At 44.3% G+C, this 22421-nt stretch overlaps 1 protein-coding gene across 2 annotated transcripts in view; it reads left to right on the forward strand.

The window, feature by feature from the left end:
- Window positions 1-22421, forward strand: part of ARP9 (actin-related protein 9) — a 56253-nt gene that overhangs the window by 2339 nt on the left and 31493 nt on the right. For both annotated transcript variants that reach the window (XM_089135853.1, XM_089135861.1), the window contains exons 6-8: window positions 44-146; window positions 20394-20602; window positions 21583-21703. In XM_089135853.1, the coding sequence (XP_088991979.1) occupies window positions 44-146; window positions 20394-20602; window positions 21583-21703 (433 nt within the window). The remainder of the gene's footprint in view (window positions 1-43; window positions 147-20393; window positions 20603-21582; window positions 21704-22421) is intronic.

The following is a 22421-nucleotide window of genomic DNA, read 5'->3' on the forward strand; positions in this document are numbered from 1 at the left end:
TATTGACCTAAATTGCTCATACATATATGGTCATCTTATGTAGACTGCACGCGTTGATGGTTTTAATCCACAAAGTAGCAAGAAGGACTCAACTTTTAGTTGGACAGATGTGATGGAGGAGAACCACAAGTCATCTGCAGCAGTAGGTAACCATAAAGCTGCTTTTCCAGAATTTGTCCCGTTCAGCTAGCTTTCTCATTCCTTTTGACTTTATTTTGTTGCACTTAACTGGTAGTGATTATATTCGGAGTGCTATTTGTAGTTTCATTAATATCATTTTTGTGCCGAGGCCCTTTCTTCTTGCTGATAGAGATTTCTTCACGCTTGGCTAAACCTTGTCCCCACTTGATATTATGGCTTCATGGATGCTCCATCTTGTAGTTGATATGAATAAATAATTAAATTACGAAAAAGGAAAACAAAGCGACCTTTAAGAGGAAGACCGAAAATAAGAGTTAAGGCCCCAGGAGACAACAATAAGCATGTTCCTTGGGGTATCATCAATCAGGGGGAGGGGGGAAATACAAGTCTAGAGGAGACATAAAAAAAATGGCATTCCAAATCATGTCTTTGGAGTGGGATTTGGAAGTCCATCTTCGGAGATTGCGCTCCCACCAAAGATGATGGATAGTGGCATAGAACATGAGCTTACCAACCTAATCACAAATGGTAGAACTTGAAAAGTTTCTTAGAATCTGATGCGTCCAAAATCTGCTCAGCCCTTGGATCTCCACGTGATGTCCTGCAAAACGAAAGCGTCAGATGTGGCCCGACCGCTGGGGTCGGGAGTCCACCTCCGAAGGCTAAGTCAGTTGATGAACTTAATCACAAACGGCTCTGCTAGAAGCGCAGAACTAAGGAATGAAGAACTGGGAAAGGTGATCTAGATAGCAGATCGCTGATAGTTTAGGTCTATCAGTATGTATCTGAACCTGAGTCTCAGATAGTATTCTTTTCGATCCCCTCACCTTGTATGGTAGTGAGGTTTATATAGAGTGTACCTTCGAATCTCCTTCGTTGGATGCACTTGAGCCTTCTTCGGGTAGTCGTTGGATCTTACCAGTTAGATCCGTTGAGCAATAGACTTCTACTAGTTTGGGCTAGTAGAGGACTCCTGAGATAACCTTTAGGTTATGCGATGATTATCCCTTCGATAATGATTATCCGCAGCCGTCAATTCGAGTCTGCCATCATTAGGGTGATTACCCTAATCCATAAGTAGGATTAGGGCACGCTTGCAGCCGAATAAGCTTTCTTCTTCAGCAAGCCATCTTCTGGATCCGGTTCACTCGGGAGCGAGTCGGTTCTCTCCGTCTCGACCGGGGTCGAGGGTCGGACCAGGTATGAACCCGGTCTGATCATAATCTCTCCACATCACGAGCCCCCCAGACCAAGCGTTCGGTTGATCCCGAGGGCTTGGTTTTTAACTGGGTTCGTCGTCAGGTGATAATCTCTGCGTGCTTCATTAAATGTCATATCACATTTAATGCGGTGGTCACTTTTCCTCGAGCGTTGTGAGTGTAAGGCCACATATCTCCTTGCAGTTGATCTGTCGTGGCTCACGTCATCCAAGCGACGGTTTCCGAACGCCTATTTCGGATTCGTGAGTTCAAACTTTCAAAACGTCTTTCAATCTTGATCGCTGATTTTGAATCAATCTCGATCGTTCAGATTCCCGAACACTCGTGCGGGAGTTTTAAAAGCGGTTCGTTGTCTTCGTAGGTTTCATTCTTCCTGTCTGGAATTTGAACCTTTGTTGTCGCTTCGCGCCTTCCGCTCTCAAGCTTCCGTCTCACCGAATCGGTAAGTTTCTTGGTCTTTTTCTTTTTGTAGTTTCTTGAAACGAGTAATGGCGGACGATAGGGCTTCTTTAGTACCCAGTGTTGGTAATAGCAGGTGATGCTTTTGCTTCTCCTGCTCCCGAACGGTCGGATAGTGATAACAAAACCCTAAGCGTCCTCTGGCGCGAGTTCGTTGAAGTTTCTCAAAAAGGTTTTGAAAGAAAAACCGAAACTTCTCCTGTCCTTCTCGAGTCTGGATCTTCCAAGATTGTCGAGTCTTCTAGGCAGCCTCAAACCTCCGGGTCCAATGGTGGACCTGGTCTCGTTCCCTCCATTTACAATGAGGAAACCCTTCTTTCAGCTGTCCAAGATTTTGATCTCCCTTCCTCATATCAGGTTAGGGCTCCCCACCCCCGATGAGAGGGTTGATTCATCCCTTTCGGGTGAATTTTTCTCCGTATATAGATGCATTGGAAAGCGGGGTTCGCTTTCCCTTTTTTAATCCTTTGTTCTCCATGATTCGAATCATTGGAACATTTGTCCCGGAATGCTCCTCCCCAATAGCTGGCGTCTCATCGTCGGCTTCTTGGGTTTGTGTTTTGAGCTTGGCATTACGCCATCTCTTTCTCTCTTTGTACATTTTCATGTTCTTTCTATCTCCCATCCTCCCGGATGGGTTTTTCTGTCCAAACGCAATAAGGCTGAACTTGATTGGAGGGGCAGCATCCTTGTCAAAGGAACTTGCCCTTCTAACCACAAAAGATGGCGCGAACGATACTTTTTACGTCGAGCGCCTCCATCGGATCTTAACTTCCCAACCACCTGGAGGAGGTGTACTTCTTCTTCCGAGAATAACCGAGGCCTTCCCTTATCCAGAGAAGACGAGGCGGCCATCAGGAAGATCAAATCCATTCCGTGGTATCAAGAGATACATGGATTTGAAGTGGAGTATAACTCCATCCTTCAGTACTGGGGCTTGGCTCATTGTGAGCTTCTAACCACCATCCTTTAATTTGACTGAAGTGATATGTTTTGAATTCTGACTCTTGTCCTTCTTCTTTGCAGTGCCTCCAAGAATGAACCCTGAAAGCCTGCGGGTGAAGGCCGCTAGGGCCGTTGTGACAGCCGAGCAACGATCGCCCAGGGTCTTGACCGTAGATCAAGAGGCTTCTCTTCCCTCTCCCGACCCCTCTTATAGGGGTATCGGGAATATCGGGGCTGTGGCTGATGCTTCGGGTAAAGGGAAGAAACCGATGGTGGAGAGGTCTAATGTCTCTTCCTCCGCCCGAACCAAGAGGAGGCATGACACAATTGATGCTCCCTCCAACAAAAAATCCAAAGCTTCAACGGATGGTGAGGAGGTCTTCACCCCCCAGTGGACCCTGAAGCTGACCGACAGGGTGACTCGGGATCCCGAGAAAGCTGCGAGAATGGAGCTCCCTCGGTCTTGCTCCTTCGATCGCCGGGAGTTTGAAGCCCTGGATGACACCTCCCTTGTTAGTCAATCTACAAGGTACCGGTCTTCTTGCTTAGTTATTTTCTCATAATTCCTTATGACTTCTTCGATATTTTCCGCCTTCCCGGGGAATGCTGTGTTGAGCTTTTATCAACACATGGAAGCGTTGAGCCGGGTTGGTCGCACCAGCTCCTTGCTGCAAACCTGTGAAGAGAATTTGGCGAAAGCCAATTCTGAAATAGACCAGTTGACTGCAGCTGCCGTGGAGCTGCAGAAAAAGCATGAGGAAGAAGTGATCTCCCTCAAGGAGGCCCTCGAAGCGTCGAAGATTCGTACCGCTGCTGCCGAGCGCGAGGCCAGGAAGCAAAAAGCAGCTGCCACGTTGTTTGGTGACAGGCTTGAATTCAAATGTAGGGAGCTCGAAGAACATCTGAAGTTGGCGATCCCTAGCAAGCCCGAGCATATAAAGCCAGAGCTTAGGAAGGAGTGCATTCGGAAATACCTGAACAACGTACCTTTCTTCGAGCTGCTAGGTCTCTACAACCTTCAAGCTTATCGCCTGGGGCAGAACGACGTTTGGGAGCGAATCCTTGGATCGATCCCCGCCTTCGACACTGCTCCTTTTCGTGAGGTGTGCCACAAAGAGGTCTTCGGGAAAGTTGGTATGGATCTCCCGGACTGGGCTCAGGAAGAAAATGATCCTTTTCCAGCTGACCCTCAATATGAGGCATACCTGGCTGACGAGCCGGCACTTCCAGAGGAGAAATCACAAGCCGGGTCTCAAGTTGCTGCTGTAGAGGACTCAGCCGATGCCATTCTTGAGGAAGGCTCTTCTCATGATCCTGAGAAAAGTCCTCCCGACCAGGGTCCCTCGGGCAACAATGAAGAAAAGGCTTAGGGAGTTATCTTTTTGTACAAATTTACCCTCTATTTAATGAATAGACATTTCTTTCTCATGTTGGCCTTTATATTTCCCCGTCTCCTGCCGAAATCTTGCCTTGAATATCAAAGTATTAATGATAAAACTTATCACTTAACTTTTCATTCCTCGCCGAATAATAATCTTGTAGAAATATTGTGAAGATGCGTTTCGGGAAGATGCATTAATCTTCCCCACTACTTCATTTATTGCAAAGTCCGCACGTTTCCCTTCTGCGAAGTTCAAACGTTTTCCTGCCTTTGTATACCATTCACTGTTTCCAATGAATCGGAAATACATCCATTATTTTAATGGCGGTGCGACGATTGGAGGTATCTCTGCATCGGTGCTCGCTTCCACATGTTTCCATGTGGCATCCCTCCGACCGTTGATCTTGCTTTTCTGTGGATTTCGAAGCGTCATTTCGATCTAGGTCGTCGGTTGTCCTTAGCCTTCAACCGTCGTCTTAATACCCGAGGCTATTTAAAGCCTTCGTGGGTACTCTCCATCTATCACGACTTCGCAAGTTAGATTTGCTAAAGTGTTAAAGCGACCTTTCGTCCTTCGGCCTGCTTCCGTATTCCTCGTACTCCAACAACAGCTCTATCAACTTCTGAACAAGTGAGTTTTTTTGATTACTCATCTCTTTCCCCACTTCCCCCCTGAGTAAACTGCACAGTAGTTATACTTGGGGTTTAGTTTGTTGTTTTGTCAGAAGTGATAGAAAACTAGGGTTTCCCCCTTGTTGTTGTCGTTTGTTTTTCTGTGATACGGCTTGTTTTTTTTTTTTTTTGCATAGTGGCTCCCAAGATCAACCCGAACTTTATCGGAGCAAAATCTTGCAAGAAAATCGTTCCGTCGGTGGTGGTTGGGGCCGGTGCGGTGGTTTCAGCTAGTGAATCCTCCAAGCGTAAGGCGGCTCTGCTGCCGGTGAATCTTCAAGTCGATTCCCGCAGTTTCTATTGATGCCGTCCCTGCGCCTCCTTTGCCCGAAGTGATCGCTCGTCTTTCCCGGGAAGATCTTGATCACTCCGTTGCCGATGGTGCTTGCCGGCGCTCCTGCTGGTGAGCTTTGTTGGTGCACCCCCGAAGGAGACTCTTCGGGCATCCGGAGGCAACTATGTTGGCGTACGATGAAGGTGTGGTCCCAGCAGGTGCTGCTCCTATTTCTAACTCTAGTGCTTGTTTGGCATCCTCCTCCTCTCCTTCCGAGTTGGAGGATTTTGCCACTAGGAAGCGCCGTCGGGTGACAAGTGATGCAGCTCATCCTTCTCTTGGTGTAGCTCATCCTTCTCATCCTTCGCTTTGAATTAGTGTCAAACGAGTTTGTGAGCGTTGGAATGGTGTCTTGCTGCTCGAATGACTTACGAGAGCGCGAGTTCTTTCCAAACTTCCGGATGAAGTCTTTACGAAGTCCTTGGTGATGTAAGTCTTTCTTCATTATCCTCGATTCTGAAAAATTACTTTTCTGCTCCTCGCTAACTCGGAAGTTGTTTGCGGGGAGTCTTCTTTGGTAACTTCCACAACCAAGTGGAAGCGGTTACTAGACTCGGTAGGTTGAGCAATGAAGTTTCTAGGCTTCGGGAAATCTACTGAAGCTAAAGATGTTGAGATTGCTCGCCTTCGGAATCTAGCTTGGGAGGTGGCGGGGAGAAAAAAATTCGATGATTGGTCGTCTTCGGTCGGACTTGGATGATGCCGGGGAGAAGATCCGGCGATTGGAGCGAACAGTTGGAAAGTCGGGAGCCAAAGGATCTCGAAACGTTACGAAAGGCAAGCTGTCGTTCCTTTGCCCGAATCCCTTCCAACTGATGTTCGCGAGCCTGCGTCTTCAAGTATTTACACGATAAGCCCTTTGTTGATATCTTTGAATGCTTATAACTTGCAGGCGTGCCTGGGATGGTGAGAACGAAGTATGGGAATCAATATTAAGGAAGGATCCTTATTTTGATACGACTCCCTACAGGTGTTGTTTGCCATCCTGAAGTATTTACCGACACGGGTATTCCTCCTCCCGATTGGACCAAGGATAAGATTGATCCTCCACCTTCCGATCCAGATATTATGCAATATCCGGAAGATTCTCTGTTTATTCTCCCCTGGAAGAAGTCAATTATGACGAGCTTGTCTTGAATGCGAGTTTGGTCGAGGACCATACTTCTCTGGACAAGTTGGACAAAGAGTATGAAATTGCGGAGGATTTTATGCATACCGAAATATTTTTGTAATCCTCATTTCTTCTCTTCTTTTCCTTGAATCCCCACCAATGGTTGACTCATATGTTTGTTCTAGCAAAGTCGCGTCGATCTTGTATAACTTCTTAACAGTCACCTATGATGACTTTCTTTTTTGATCGAAGATTGTATCCAGCTCTTGTAATTGTTTTGATACTTGGCCTCTTTGGATCTTTTGAAGAAATAAGAAATTAACTTTATCTTGAACTTTGCTAGCCACTTGAATCGCTTGTTGCATTAGGTCTTAGTTGTTTGAAACAATGCCTTTACTTAAGGATTTCCGGAGAAATACAATAAGTCGAGAAGGAACTCACTCGGGTTTTAAACCGATGCCTTTACTTAAGGATTTCCGGAGAAATACAATAAGTCCGAGAAGGAACTCACTCGGGTTTTAAACCGATGCCTTTACTTAAGGATTTCCGGAGAAATACAATAAGTCTGAGAAGGAACTCACTCGGGTTTTAAACCGATGCCTTATAGTTGGATCTTGTTCTTGAATGTGGTGTATGATGCCCCCCAATCAAAAGATAGTTTGTTGAAAGCCAAAAATTGCATTGATTGAGTTGAAAATGATTACATCGCGAACAAAATTTGAAATCATCCTCAAGGATAAAACTTTTTGAGATGCCTAGCATTCCACGAACGATCCAACTCTTTTCGGGTATTGATGTTCTTCAGCCTGTAAGCTCCTGAACCGACCGGTTTCACAACCATATAAGGTCCTTCCCGGGGAAGGGTCCAATTTTCTTTGGTGACGCGGGTCGGAAGCTAGGGTGTTTCTCAACACCAAATCTCCGGCTAAGTACCGACGATTCTTCACTCGAGTATTATAATGAGACGCTATCCTTCTTTGATAATGTTGAGTTCGTGCTATTGCCTTTGCCCGAACTTCGTCCAACAAATCAAGACTATCAAGCGGTCCTTGTTCATTTGCTTTTTCCTCGAACTCACGATCCCGTAACGTCCCGCCATTATCTCCACTTGGTGCCAATGCTTCGGATCCATATGCCAACCTTTGAATGGAGTTTCTCCTGTGGGTGTTCGAACCGTAGTTCTATAAGCCCACGAGTACATTATGAAGTTCTTCGACCCAAGAAGCTTTGTCGGCTTCGAGTCTTCTCTTTATTCCTTCCGGTAGCGTTCGGTTAGTAACCTCTACTGTCCATTGCTTTGGGGGTATGCCACTGAGGACATACGATGCTCGATCATATATGTTCCACGAGAATTGCTCAAATTGTGGACGATCGATCCGAGTACCATGGTCGGTGACAATAATCTTTGGAATCCCAAAGCGATATATGATTGATTCAAGCACAAATTTCTCCACTTTTTTCTCGGTAATTGCCGCCGGGTGCAGCTTCTACCCATTTTGTGAAGTAATCAATTGCTACTATCGGATATTCCCGTCCACTTTGATGCCTTGGTGAATTTGCCCATGATATCAATTCCCCACATTGCAAAGGGAATGGGATTTAGAATTGAAGTCATAGTTTCTGCCGGGCGCTTCAATCTTTGTAGCATGAATTTGACAGTTACCACATCGACGAACGTACTCCATAGCGAGCCTCTTGGACCTTAGGCCAATATAACCCAAGTCTCGAATTTTGTGGGCCGGGGCTCGGCCACCCATGTGAGCTCCACAAATTCCTTCATGAACCTCGGCCAAAGCTGATTTTGCTCCTTCGGGGCCTATACATCTCATAAGGGGTCCAGCATAAGATCTCTTGTATAGTCTCCCATTACGAATGACAAATCTAGCTGATCGAATCTTGATCAACCTTGCCTCTCTTTGGATCCTCGGGTAATTTGTCATCCCTTAGATACTCGATTATTGGATCCATCCAAGCAACGTTCGCTTCAATATAAGAAATTTCTTTCTCATGATAACTTGGAAAAGTTATCTCTTCAATGTAGACCGAAGGGTCTAGATTCTTTTCCTTGGCATTGGCTAGTCGGGATAGCTCATCGCCACTTTGAATTTTCATTCCTCGAAATACGAGATATCTTCAAATTCCGAAATTGGTTTTGAAATGCTGCACTATCTCTCGATATTTCTGCAAGCGTGGTTCTTTAATGCCATACTCCCCCTGGACTTGGTTGACTATAAGTTGAGAGTCACTATAAATAGTAACATCTGCAATAGATAATGCTTTTGACAACCGAAGTCCTGCTATCGAGCCTCATATTCAGCCGTTATTACTTGCATCAAATGCGAATCTCAAAGCATATCGAATAATAAATCCTGCTGGACTTTTTAATAGAATTCCAGCTCCTGCTCCATCTTTATTACTCGAACCATCCACATATACCTCCCAAGTGGTTGGTATAATGGGATCCTCAATGGTGGGTTCCCTTTGGTGCGGTAGTTTCTACTACAAAGTCGGCTAATGCCTGAGCCTTGATTGCAGTTCTGGGCTTAAAGCTCACTTGGAACTCGTTGAGCTCAACCGACCGGGACACCATCCTTCCGGACAAATCGGGTTTGTTAAGAACTTTACTAAGAGGAAAAGTTGTAAATACCTCAATTGGATGAGCTTGAAAATATGGCCTTAGCTTCTGGCGGCCATCATGAGAGCAGAGCTTGCTTCTCAATCTGCGAATATCTCGTCTCCGCATCTAGCAACACGTGGCTTACATAGTAAATCGGCCCATTGTTTTTTATCTTTTCCCGAACAAGTCTTTGCACCGACCGCCGAAAGGGACGTCGCTAGATATAGCTGTAATATTTCCCCCTTCTCTGGTGCGGACCAGGATCGGTGGTTGTCCAAGTGCTTCTTTTAATTCCTCGAAAGCTTTTGGCACTCTTCGATCCACTTTGCTTCCTTCTTGCCCTTCGGGTCTTTAAGTGCCTTGAAGAAAGGCAAACATTTTTCTCAGGACTTGGAGATAAATCGATTTAAAGCGACAACTCTCTCCTGTCAAACACTTGTACATCCCGAACGGTTTTGGGAGCCTCCATATCAATCGAGCTTGTATTTTGGCGGGATTAGCCTCAATTCCCCTCTGTGATACCATGAAGCCCAAAAATTTGCCCGAGGAGACTCCAAAGGCACATTTTTTACGGGTTTAGCTTCATTTGATGTTTCCGTGATCTTGAGAAAACCTCGAGTCAAATCTGCAATATGATTTGCTTTTGTAAAGCTTTTCACTAGCATGTCATCAACATAAGCTTCAACATTCTTTCCTATCGGCTCTTTGAAAATCTTGTTGACGGCCCTACGATATGTTGCTCCTGCGTTCTTCGGGCCAAAAGGCATGACCTTGTAATAATAGCTCTCACGATCAGTCATGAAAGCCGTATACTTCTCATCCTCCTTATTCATAAGGATCTGATTATACCTACTGAGTAGGCATCCATGAAACTTAAAGTTTCATATCCTGCTGATCGCATCTATCAAGAGGTCAATCCGAGGCAACGGGTAGCAATCTTTTGGGCAAGCTTTGTTAAGATCTGTGTAGTCCGTACACATCCTCCACTTCCCATTCGCCTTTTTTACCATTACCACGTTGGCCAACCAAGTTGGGCACTCAATTGGTTCTATGAAACCAGAATTCTTAAGTTTTTCAACTTCGCCCGAACGGCTTCATACTTTTCAATGGAGAAATTTCTTCTTTTACGTATCCTTGGTTTCGCCTTAGGGTCTATCCAGAGTTTGTGCTCTGCAATGGCCCGATCGATTCCGGGCATGTCCTCGGCGAGACCATGCGAATACATCTTTATTCTGTTGAAGAAATAACTTCAACTCATCTTTAAACTCTTCCATTTGTTCGGACCCGATATAAGTAATCTTTTTCTCATCCTCGGTACACAGCTGGATTTGCTCCGACTTCTCCTTTGGTTCGGGTCTTTGCATCTCTGTCTCTTCCCGATCATCTCGAACTTCTATGGGGAGGCGAGTTACCTTCCTCGGGCCCTCCTTGTCTTTTAAATAGGCAACATAACATTGCCGAGAGATCTTACGGTCGGAGGAGACTTGACCAATTCCCATATCGATCGGGAATTTTATCTTCAGGTGTTTTGTTGAAACAATAGCACCTATCTTGGATAAAGATGGTCGCCCGAGGATCATATTATAGGCTGGTAGTTCCCGAACCACCAAAAAATTGATTCGGACAGTTGTTTCCTTAGGAAAACTTCCAATGGATAAATCCAATTGGACCGATCCTTCCGCCACTGCAGATGACCCTGCAAAGCCATATAGATGTGTGGATGAAGGTTTCATCAAGTCCGATCCACCTTCAATTTTTGATACACTTCGTAGGAAATTAGGTCAGCTGAGACCACTGTATCAATCAAAACTCTATGCACTTCCCGCCGTGCAATCTCTACCTTGATGACTATAGCATCATCATGAGGTAAACAAACATCTCTTTCGTCTTCCTCGCTAAAGGTGATAGAATCTTCACCATTCAGCTTCTTCCGCTTCTGCGTCTCTCCGGTTCCAACAAATTTGGATTTTGTTTTCGAGACTCCGGAGTGATTCGGACTCTGGTCCCCCGAAGATGGTAAGGATCGGTGACCGAGTAGCTTCAATCACCTCCTTGCCTTTCTTAGACTTCGGGGCCTCCCTTGATCGTTCCGAACTAACCGAACGATCCCTTTTCGGAGCAGCCGCACGTGGCTCACGTGGCTCCTCCCTTCTCTGCTAGCTAACAAAGCTGGACGGATGTCCCCGAGATATCAATCTCTCAATATACGCCTTCGGATGACGACGAGTCATTAGTGTAATGACCATAGTCCTTGTGGAATCGGCAATACTTTTCCCGATCCTGCTGCTCTCCGGGTTTCAAAAGAATTTTAGGCGGCCACTTTAAAATATTTTTTCTTTTGAGGATATTCAAAATATCAGCCCGAGGAGCATTCAATGGAGTGTACTCACTTTTACCGGGGGACCTTTGGCGCCAAGGCTGGGATTTTCCAACCCGATCGCGAACATTTTTCTTTGGCCATACGCTTTCGGGGAGCCTTTTGTTCCTTATTGGAGACTTTATTATCTCCTTGGCGCGCATCTAGAATCTCCATGACTTCACACTTTCGGCATCTCTGTACCAACTCAGCATAAGTCGCAGGCATATCCTGTAGTAATAACTCCGGGAGTTTCCGATTAGTGAGTCCGTGAATAGAGCGGTTACGGCTACTTGTTCATCCAAATTTTCTATCTCCATCGTCACTTTGTTGAATCTTTTAGAAACTCTCGATTGATTCGCTCTTTCCTTGTTTGATGATAAACAAGGTTTCTTCCGTTTTCTTGACTGTATCCCACTCTGGAATCGCCCTATGAATTGGCGCGCCAATTCGTCAAAGTTTACGATCCTTCCGAGAGGGAGGTTAGAAAACCACTTTTGTCTTTGCTCCGGTTAGAGATGAACCAAAAACCGCATAAAATTTCATCGAATTACTGAAAGCGCCATGCATGGTCCGTTGGTAATAGCCGATGTGAGCTGTTGGATCTCCGGAGCCATCGAATGTTGAGAAGGTAGGCAAACGGAAGTTATGGGGAAACCGATATCCCGCAATTGGCTCGGCAAAGGGAGTCTTCCGAATGAGCGAGTAAATATCCTCGATTATTCTTCCCTTAGCCAACTGCCCTAATTTCTCATTGATGTTGGCCAATTCTTGACCAATCTAGGTCGGGTGATCTTCGAGCAATATGATCACGACCTCGATTAACACGATCATCCCGTGCTACTCGATCATCACGAACAACCCGTCCTTCCCGAGCATTCCTCTCGTCGCGAACTGCTCGATCATCACGAACGGTTCTTCGACGGTGGGTGAGTGAGTTCTTACCCCTGTATCCAACCTTGTGTTTGAATCGGTTGTACTCTCTTGCGGTCTGTCGAACCGATCGTCTCGCCTCGGTTGATCATCGATCCTCCGAAGTCCTCGGTCTCCTTCACGGAAATTCTGATCAATATTCCGGTCTTCGACCGATCTCCGGTCACGTGGCAATGCACGTCTCCTTGAATCGCGGCGATCGGGCTCTTGTGGTAAAACCACTCGTGCGGTGAGCATGCGGAGTGCTTGGCTCACCTCCAAGAGTTGAATCTTTACCTGATCCAATTGATCTTGGATTGTATCGGGGAGGAGGATTACGTCCTCCCTGGCCACCATCTACCTCGATAGGATTTTGGCTTTCTTGGGGAATATCTGGATTATTCACTCCGGGGATACGAACACCGGAATTGCGTTGTGCGGCGGCTGCTGCGGTTGCTGATCTAGTCACCATGGCTTTTCAAGTCGTTTCCCACAGACGGCGCCAATTGATGCGTCCAAAATCTGCTCGGCCCTTGGATCTCCACGTGATGTCTGCAAAACGAAAGCGTCGGATGTGGCCCGACCGGCTGGGGTCGGGAGTCCACCTCCGAAGGCTAAGTCGGTTGATGAACTTAATCACAAACGGCTCTGCTAGAAGCGCGAGAGCTAAGGAATGAAGAAGCGGGAAAGGTGATCTAGATAGCAGATCGGCGATAGTTTAGGTCTATCGGTATGTATCCGAACACGAGTCTCGAGATAGTATTCTTTTCGATCCCCTCACCTTGTATGGTAGTGAGGTTTATATAGAGTGTACCTTCGAATCTCCTTCGTTGGATGCACTTGAGCCTTCTTCGGGTAGTCGTTGGATCTTACCAGTTAGATCCGTTGAGCAATAGACTTCTACTAGTTTGGGCTAGTAGAGGACTCCTGAGATAACCTTTAGGTTATGCGATGATTATCCCTTCGATAATGATTATCCGCAGCCGTCAATTCGAGTCTGCCATCATTAGGGTGATTACCCTAATCCATAAGTAGGATTAGGGCACGCTTGCAGCCGAATAAGCTTTCTTCTTCAGCAAGCCATCTTCTGGATCCGGTTCACTCGGGAGCGAGTCGGTTCTCTCCGTCTCGACCGGGGTCGAGGGTCGGACCAGGTATGAACCCGGTCTGATCATAATCTCTCCACATCAGAATCCAAGAGTAGTCACTAGAAAAACCGAATGAGTGCCTCGAGCGGGAATGAAAGATGGGGCTTTTTTCCCAAATAGATCTGGAAAAAAGGGTAAGAAAAGAAGAGGTGGTCAAGGTCCTCCGATCCATTCCAACGAAGGATACAACTTGGGTTTACAGGGATATGGCAACCAATAAGGAAGGATTGGGTGGGGAGAGCAAGGTTAAGGGCCCTCCAAAGGGTAAGGGAGTGCCGGGAATGTGGCCTTTGAACCAAACTAGAGGGGCCAAGGAGGTTTTGGGTTATGGGCATGGAGAAGATTCTAGGTTGAGTAGGTGGAGAAGGTTTTGGTAGGGGATGGAAGCCAAATGGTTAGGTCATTGGGGGAGTTAGAAAGGATGGGAAGGGAGTCCCAAACCTATGTGAGAACGGGGAGGGGAACGGTGGTTCAAGAGCCATCAGAAATGAAGGCGGACAAGGGGGTAGATTTGGGGACGTGGGATCATAGACTGAGCGGGGGCCAAAAAGGGAATAGAGAATGCCCATCGGATGCCACTAGCCAAGCCAAAAGGAAGTAGAAGAACCAATGGAGACTGAGATAGAGATGGGGGAGAGGGCACAGGGATGCAACAAGAGAATTTTCCTCCAGATCCAAGAGGGGTTGGATGGCATGGGGGCCGTCCAGAAGGCGTCAGATCGGAGAAGGAAAGAGTAGATCCAGTTGACCAAAATGGAGTCATCCTTAGTGACAATTTTTCAGATAAGCTTGAGAAGGCATGCCAAATTAACATTAGAGATTCGGCGAATGCCGAGGCCACCTTTAGAGGTTGGGCGACAGATAGTCGACCAACAGACAGGGTGGATGAGGCGTGATGCTTCACACCCTTTTTAGAGGAAAGCAGAAAACAAGGTCTCCATGGCATGGACAGTGGATTTCAAGATGGAAAAAATTCCATTGCAGTAGAGATAGGAGGATTGAAGGACAAAGCGGATGAGCACTACTTTACCGGCAAAGGAGAGGAGTTTGCCTTTCCAAAGTTGAAGCTTCTTGCAAATGTGGTCAAGCATGGGAAGGCAGTGATGGCGAGTAAGCTTACCAGGAATGAGCGGTAGACCTAGGTAGGTAACGGGAAAGGAGCTAGGCTTGAACCCCGAGAGATGGAGAAGGGAGGCTTGCAGTTGATTAGAGACTTCAGAGAGAAATAGGGTAGATTTGTCAAGGATAACTCGAAGACCGGAAAGAGATTCAAATAGGGAGAGGGCCGAGAGGATGGAAGAGATGTATCGATGATCAGCTTTGGAGAAGATCATAAGATTGTCAGTGAAAGCAAGATGGGTGAGGTTAAGAGATTTGCATTTGGGGATGGGAGAAATGAGAAGCTGGTCCGTGTTAGCTTGAAGGATGCAAGAGAGGGCTTCCAGAGCCAGGGAGAAGAGATAATGAGAGAGGGGGCAACCTTGGCGGAATACCAACACGAGAAGAGAAAAACCCTACTGAGGACCCATTAATGATAGTGGAGAATGGGGGAGAGGAGATACAGGTCTCAATCCAATGGATGAAGGGGGGGGGGAAGCCCATGGAGGCAAAGATAGAACTGATAAAGTCCCAACGAATAGAATCAAAGGCTTTGTGGAGGTCCACCTTAAGAAGAGCGGCTAGAGAATGAGAGGATCTATCAAACCCACAAACAATTTCCGCATAAAGGAGAATATTGTCCGCAATACTGCGGCTAGAGATAAAAGCAGATTGGTTCGAGCTCACAAGAGAAGGCATAACCATTTTGAGCCTATTAGCTAGGACTTTAGAGATGAACTTGTAAATGAGATTACAGAGGGAGATAGGGCGAAAATCAGAGAGGGAGGAAGCCCCTTGCTTCTTGAGAATGAGGTATATGAAGGTTTGGTTGATCGAGAAAAGCTGAGACGGGTTAAAAAAGAAGCTCTAGATGGCATGAACTAGATCGTGCTCAAGGAAATCCCAAGTGGCAAGGAAGAATCCCATACTAAATCCATCTAGGCTAGGGACAAGATTGGACTTGTGGGATTGGATGGCAGAGAGGATCTCGTCATGAAAGGGGATAGCACAAAGCAAGGGGAGAGAGGAGGGATCAATGAACTTATTGAATACATTAGGAGGGAGAGGGGTACGGGAAGGGAGAGAGGTAGGGGAGAGAAGATTGGAGAAGAAAGAGAAAACCTCAGCCTTGATGCTAGGGGGATCAGAGATCCAGGTACCATTACTGGCGAGGAGGGAAGGAATGGAGTTGAAGTTGTTACGAGCTTTGAGGGACCTATGAAAATAGGCAGAATTAGAATCTCCAAGTTCAAGCCATTTGATTCTGGCTTTTTGGCGCAGGAAACTTTCTTCAAGAGAAATGAGGGAAGAGAGATCAGAGGAGAGGGCTTTTTCCTGATCAGCAAGGGAGGGGTTGGAAGGGTCACTTGGGAGGAGAGATTGGGTGCTGTGGAGGTCCGATCGATAGGGGGACTCAAGAAGAGATGTCCAAAGGAGGAGGAATTCCAGGAGCTGAGAGCTTCCTTGGTATTACGGAGCTTACAAGCAAAGGCAATGAGAGGAAGGGAATGACAATGGACAAGCTTGGACCAAGCTTCTTTGATGGTGGGAATGAACATAGGGTTCGAAGACCACATATCAAAGAACTTAAAAGGCTTAGGGCCATAAGACGAAGGGGTGAGAAGATGGATAAGACAGGGAGAGTGATCGGAGAGACCCGAGTGAGGGAAAAAAGCATGGGAGTCGGGAAAGGAAGAGAGTCAGGAGGCATTTGAAAGGAATCGATCAAGCTTAGAAGCAATTCTAGCAGAGCCAGAATGACGGTCATGCCAAGTGAGGGAGTGGCCAGACCAACAGAGGTCTTGGATCCCGGAGTCCTCAATACAAGAGTTGAACTCATCAATTCTAGTTGATGTGATTGCCCTGTCTTTTTGGTATTAGTGTCTTTGCCATGCTTTTTTAAGGCTGCTTCAGTCTGGATGGCACTCAATGTTAATACAAAGAGATGCATGTTCAACAGGCTATAACTTTCTTTCTTGCAGGCATTTTGCAATGGACTAATAGAGTAAAAATATGCTTTCATGTACCAACAAACAAGAACAAAATGCCATTCTGCTATATTCTTTGACTGTGGGTGAGGATTTTATGCTGGTTGCTTCCAATTGTCAACTTACATGTGATCATTTATGTCAATGTTGGGAAATATAGAGCCCACATTAGCCTGTTAGCCAGTATAATTGGGATAAATCTAGAGGTCTATACATCTTCTTCCCTGAAAATGTGAAAATAAGAGCTGGTGTGAAAAAACTTGTGACACTATTATGTGAGGGTTCCACTGGAGACGTATGGTCATGTACGGAAGTCATGCATTTGAAGATGGCATATCTAGTTATGTATATAACATATGAAAAGATATCAGAAACAGGAACAGTTCCAGCTATCTAGAAGAAGAAAGAGGAAGAAAAAGGAGAAGCGAACAAGAAAGGAAGAGGAGAAGAGATTGCTGACGGAGAAAAGAACTGAATTGCCTCTAACAGTAGCCCTCTCTTATTATAACAGGGTAAAACAGAATACAAGATTGCGAGGACAAGATACCCTTGAGTCATTGCAATAGACAATAAACAGTATACTGCAGGGTATGACAATTATACCTTGCAGTACGCTGGTATCATATACTACATCTTAGTGACGTAAATGAAGTTGATCCTCATTTACTTGTAGGTTATTTCAAGATTATGGTGGTCTATGGCACCTACATTGCCCCGTTCCTTTTTGTGTAGGGTGGATTTGGTATGAGAAAATGCTAGAGCCATCCCTGATTGTCTTCTTAAATGTGGAACTCTCTTGCAAGCTTGAAGGGGGAGGTGACCTCATGGTCAATATTTAATATGTTGGATTCGTATCAGAACCTGAATTGAGATCTGCTGCATCACTAACTTATATATTCTTTTCTAATGAATCGATAGGGATTGAATTATCTTCCCTTCTCCTTTTCTTGGCACCCCTGTAACTTCTTTTTTTGGATGAGAAAGGAGGAAATAGAATAATATTAAGTAAGAAATTTTCATGTTACAAAAGATGCAAATATATGATCATTATTTGCCTCTGCTAGTGACAATTAGTCTATTAGATGTCAGACTAGCATTTCCTGGAGAGAGAGAAGATTGTCCTATGTGTCCTAGAACATTATATAGGATGTATCCAGAGTTCAATAACTACCATTTGCGAATGTGAGAAGTGAATATATTTGGGGCCATCTTTTTATGATGATATGGACACAAGACACTGTTCATGGTACTGTTTGTGTGGCAACCCATATCTGCCTTGGATGGTACTGCTTTTTAGAAGATTTTGTAGGACCATCAGGGGAAATATTTTATCCCATGGTTCTATATTTTAGTTTCTATTTTCAATTTTAGAAAGTATATTTTATTTCATTTAAGTAGCTTCAAATTTCAATTTGTTACTCATTTAGGGTTTTTTTAATAAATATCCATGACAGCTAGATTTATAGAAAATTTGTACTTGCTTTGCCGATTTAGAGTTTCTAATCTAGTTTAGCTTTCATTTTGAAGTCTTTATTTTCTCAATCAATGAACTAAATATCGCCCATCTTGCCCGGTTCGCTGCCCAGCGAACCGGGCGAAATTTGGGCGAGATTTCGCCACCCAATTCGGTAAATTAAAACAGATAAGCATGGCATCAGGAAGGGTGCCGAGAATGGGAAGGAAGAGACCACCGATAATACCAGAGCCAAGGATCTCCAGCAGAAGCTCACTTCCATTGGAAAGGAGCGTGGCAGCTTGAAACATCAAGAATCCATACACGATAATAAGGAAAAGGTTCCCAAAGACGGTGGAGGCGCAGGGCAAGAAGCCGGTAAAGTCTGTTAGCAGGTATCTTCCGATGACAAGATCCGCTTGAGTGAAAGGATGGATGGTTGCCGAACATAATCAATCCCATCAGAAATTCGATCGGAAACAGGAACTGTCTTTTGAATAATGAATCTACACCTAACAAAACTAGTTGTTGGCTGTTGCAAGTAAGACAATAACAAGAAACAGAACAGAGAGCACGGATTTCATCAGATTTCGGCGATCGGCGATATAATGGCGACTACCGGATTTCTTTCTCTTTCTTTCTTCTTCTTCTTCTTCTCCTTCACGATCCGGCGATTTTCGTGTCATTTGCCGGAAAATCGACTGGCCATTTTTCTGCAATTTTCGCTGATTCGCTGGAAAATCGACGATTTTGCGGCGACATTAAACCAATTTCGTTTCGCCCCCTGGTTTCGGTTTGCCGGGGGGTGAAATCGCCGAAATTCGGCGATATGTTCTTCCATGGTTTCAATTTTGTGTAGCTTGGGCTAAGCCATAAATATGCCCCATCAATTGTACATGACTTCATATTTAAATGAAATTTCTATTTCTTGCTTGGAAGTGTTTGGTATGAGAAAGAATTGCATTCGGCAGCTGAGATAGCTATGGCCTGAGGGTTAGACACTCAAGGCTGTGATAACTGACTATCCTTTCCCTTCTTCTTAGTCTCCTTCATACATAAGATTAATTAAAAAGAAGAAGAAGAAGCAATCAAAATTTCAGTTATTTGTGGATCTGAGGCTTTGGTCTGTGATACAACTACTACACCATATGCGACAATGGCACTTGAGCTTGAGTGAGTGGGGTCATGTCTCATGTTGGTGTCCTGTCATGTCTCTATGTGTCGCTAGCTACTAGCCAAAGATTGGGTGACAATGGCAGCATTGCATTGGGACGTGTTTCATAGGCTTAGAACTTTGGATGCTCTTTTTACTGTATGAGTGGAGCTATTGCAAGGCATGATGGTTTACTTGGTGTGGCCTTATAGTGGCACATTGATGGTCTACATGAAGGGAATGTTTGGCGAATTGTCTGCGATGATTGTGCCTCAAGCTGGTGCTTCTGTCAATTATTGTGAGATCAGGTTGGATGAGTGTCAAGATTACTTGAATGGTCCTTGGTTTTCTTGGTCAGGCAATGGCTAAGGTGATGGGTAAATTGAGTCTGCTTAAGAATTTTCTGTGACAATAAGACCTTATTATTCTTGGTTTTTTGGCATCTGAGCTGAACTCATGCCTGGGGACTGATCTTGCATGGATGCACAGTTGGGTCATGATTTGTAGAAGGGGCTGAGGATTTCTAGGCTTCTAGCATCAACAAGGATGTAATAATGCTCTCATGACCCGTTGTGAATTTGTAATTTCTTGATTATATTCTCGAGTGGGTTGAGTGGCAAGTGGTTGGTTGACTGCCTTAACCAGGGCACGTGTTATGCACCATCATGCTAAAGTCCATAATCCTCAATAGTTTGCCGATGGTGAAATAGGTTATTTTTTTTTTTTTTTGGGGGGGGGGGGGGGTGTGGAGAGAGTTAGGAGACCACCTGCGGGAGATTTATCACATAATGTATAACAAAGCCACCCCCCTCTCTCTCTTTTAATAATTGAGTAATTGACACAGACTTTCTATTGCATTAGGATAAGAAGTACAAATAAACTGCACAAGCTAATAATACAAGAAAAAGAAGCTGTCAAGTCTAGATATTTAAAAGGGAATTAAACAATTGGCTGAGGGCCAAGTAATAGAATAAATTGGTTACATGTCCGTGCCCCTAAAAAAGTTCTCCAAAAATCGGTGATCAAAAGATCAAATCACTATGTGTATCTTGGTGGTCATTAACTTTTGATGGTGTTTCTTTTCGGCTGACTCCTCTTCCTGTTCTATTGATCAGAAGCATCCAGGAATCAAACCAAAACTCAACAGGGTCCCCTAACAAATGATTCTAGGCAGCTTACTCAAATAGGGGTTCCTCTGTTAGTGGTTACATGTCTGTGTCAAAGCTTGTACTGTTTGATGACTTTCTTATATTTTATTGACCTTACCATCTGCAATTCATCGTCCAAGAAATTGGGCACATAACATGTGAATTTGTTATGGCTTGTGGAGATGCTTCTTGATATGATTTCTTTTGATGTCATTGCATTTCACTTTTGGAGTTAAGTAATGGGTGGTTTTATCCAGAAAAGTCGGAGGATGAGGGTGTTAAAGATGAATCGTTGGACAACCCTGAAGACACTGATGGTAAAGAGCCTGAATCAAGCGATTTTAAGTTTAGGGAGTTCATATGTGGTGAGGAAGCACTAAAGATTTCTCCAGCTGAGCCATATTGCTTGTGCCGTCCCATTCGTAGAGGTCACTTTAATGTTTCTCAATATTATCCTATGCAGCAGGTTTGTTCTCTGTGTCCTTCATTAACGGTTTCATTCAGGTGTAGGATGAAATTGTTTGTCACCTGGAATGCAGTGGTTTTGTTTTTAGTTGCCATAGCATCAGAGATCACATGTTATCCACTGATATGAACACATTTCCATTCATGACCTATTTCTGAATTGATGGTATAAATATTAAATGGGCTATTCCTTAAAAACATAAGATGCAGTACTTCCTGTTGAACTACCAGCATGTCTGAGATGATTCAATTTGGAATCTTTGCCTTATGTATCTGAATGTTATTCTGCATTATAAATAAACCCTACAACATGTTGGGATGGTTATCTAATTAAGAAAATGTAATGTACCTTTTGCTTTTAGTCTCCCCCTCCTGCTGTTCTAAGGTACCTAGTTTTCAGACAGAGATTGATACTCTCTTTTCTACTGAAGAAGGGTTGAGAGGTTCCCGTGTTGATCCTTTTTCATTACCATTTTGAGAATTTGAAAGGTGAGCTAGTGATGCTGATTGCCAAAACCCTGTAATTGCAGGCTTAGTACAGCCTTGGGATTTGTATTTTCTATTCAATAGGTTTTGCTCCTCTTTGACTATGTTTTGGGCTTACTCACATGTATACTGTGTTGCAAACCAGTCTTGAATTTGGAATCCCTTGAGGAGAATAATGCTACTATTAGATATTTCCTTTTTTTCACCTCAAGGGTTTTCTTCAAATACCGAGTAAACAAAAAATCAACAATAAGCATATTATTCAATGTTGCTTTATCTGGTGTATCTACTTGACTTGTTGATTCCACCTGCATAGTCAATGTAGGCATTTTGATCCTCATCAGATGTAGTTGCCTTGACATTGCCAAGCTACCTTTTGCTTATGGTGCCTATCTATCACTCTTGATCTTAATTGTTGATTTTGCAGAAATTACCTTTTCCAGAGCAGGCTTCTGTAGCTCCTTTTACAAATTATTTTGTCGCATCTGTCAACAGGTGTTTGAAGACTTGGTCACCATTTGGGACTGGATTTTGAATGAAAAGTTGAACATTCCACAGCCTGATAGAAGAATGTATTCTGCCGTTCTAGTTGTGCCAGAAACTTTTGATAATCGTGGTATTTGGATGAAGACAACTCCTCCTTGTTCTCCTCAGTACTTTATCATTTGGAAACTTCCCTTTCTTTGTTTCATATGGGCTACTAAACATCATGATGATTTTTTGAAGTTGGTCTTCATAACCAATATTTGTGATGAGGTCATGATGATTTTGTGAAGATGGTCTTCATCACCAATATTGGTGATGAGGTGAGACTCCCTTACAGTTGATAGACATGGATAGATGAGAATGAGTCCATGTGGTAGGTATCCTACACCCAACAAACTAGTGAAATTTCAGCCTAAAACAACCTTATGAAGATGTTGAAAGAAGGCTTGAATTTTCCTAAAATTACAAGATGCTAAATGTGATTTCATAATTTTGGAATCCAATCACATTCCCGTATTTTTTTTTATCACTTTGGATGCATTTTGAATACACTTCATTTGATGCTGAAATTTGACCAGTGAGATGTGTGGAATTTTGTCTATCACATGGGCTCATAATGTTTGCCACATGGCAGCTGGTGGCAGAAGCAACCATCAACAGCTTTGTGAGTTGTGACACCTAACATCCCCAATGCTATTGCAAATTCTGTTGAAAAATCCAGGCTGTGTTGGGCAGAAACAACTATCTATGCTTGTTTCGTGTTGAAATTTAACCTACAGATAAGTGTAAGGTCCTATATCAAATGTGTCTGTTTGTGGCTGCATTTTGTCAAGGATTACTTTGGATGT

Source organism: Hakea prostrata, chromosome 1 (assembly GCF_041222555.1).
Source record: "Hakea prostrata isolate BN-2017 chromosome 1, UWA_Hpros_2, whole genome shotgun sequence".
NCBI lineage: Eukaryota > Viridiplantae > Streptophyta > Magnoliopsida > Proteales > Proteaceae > Hakea > Hakea prostrata.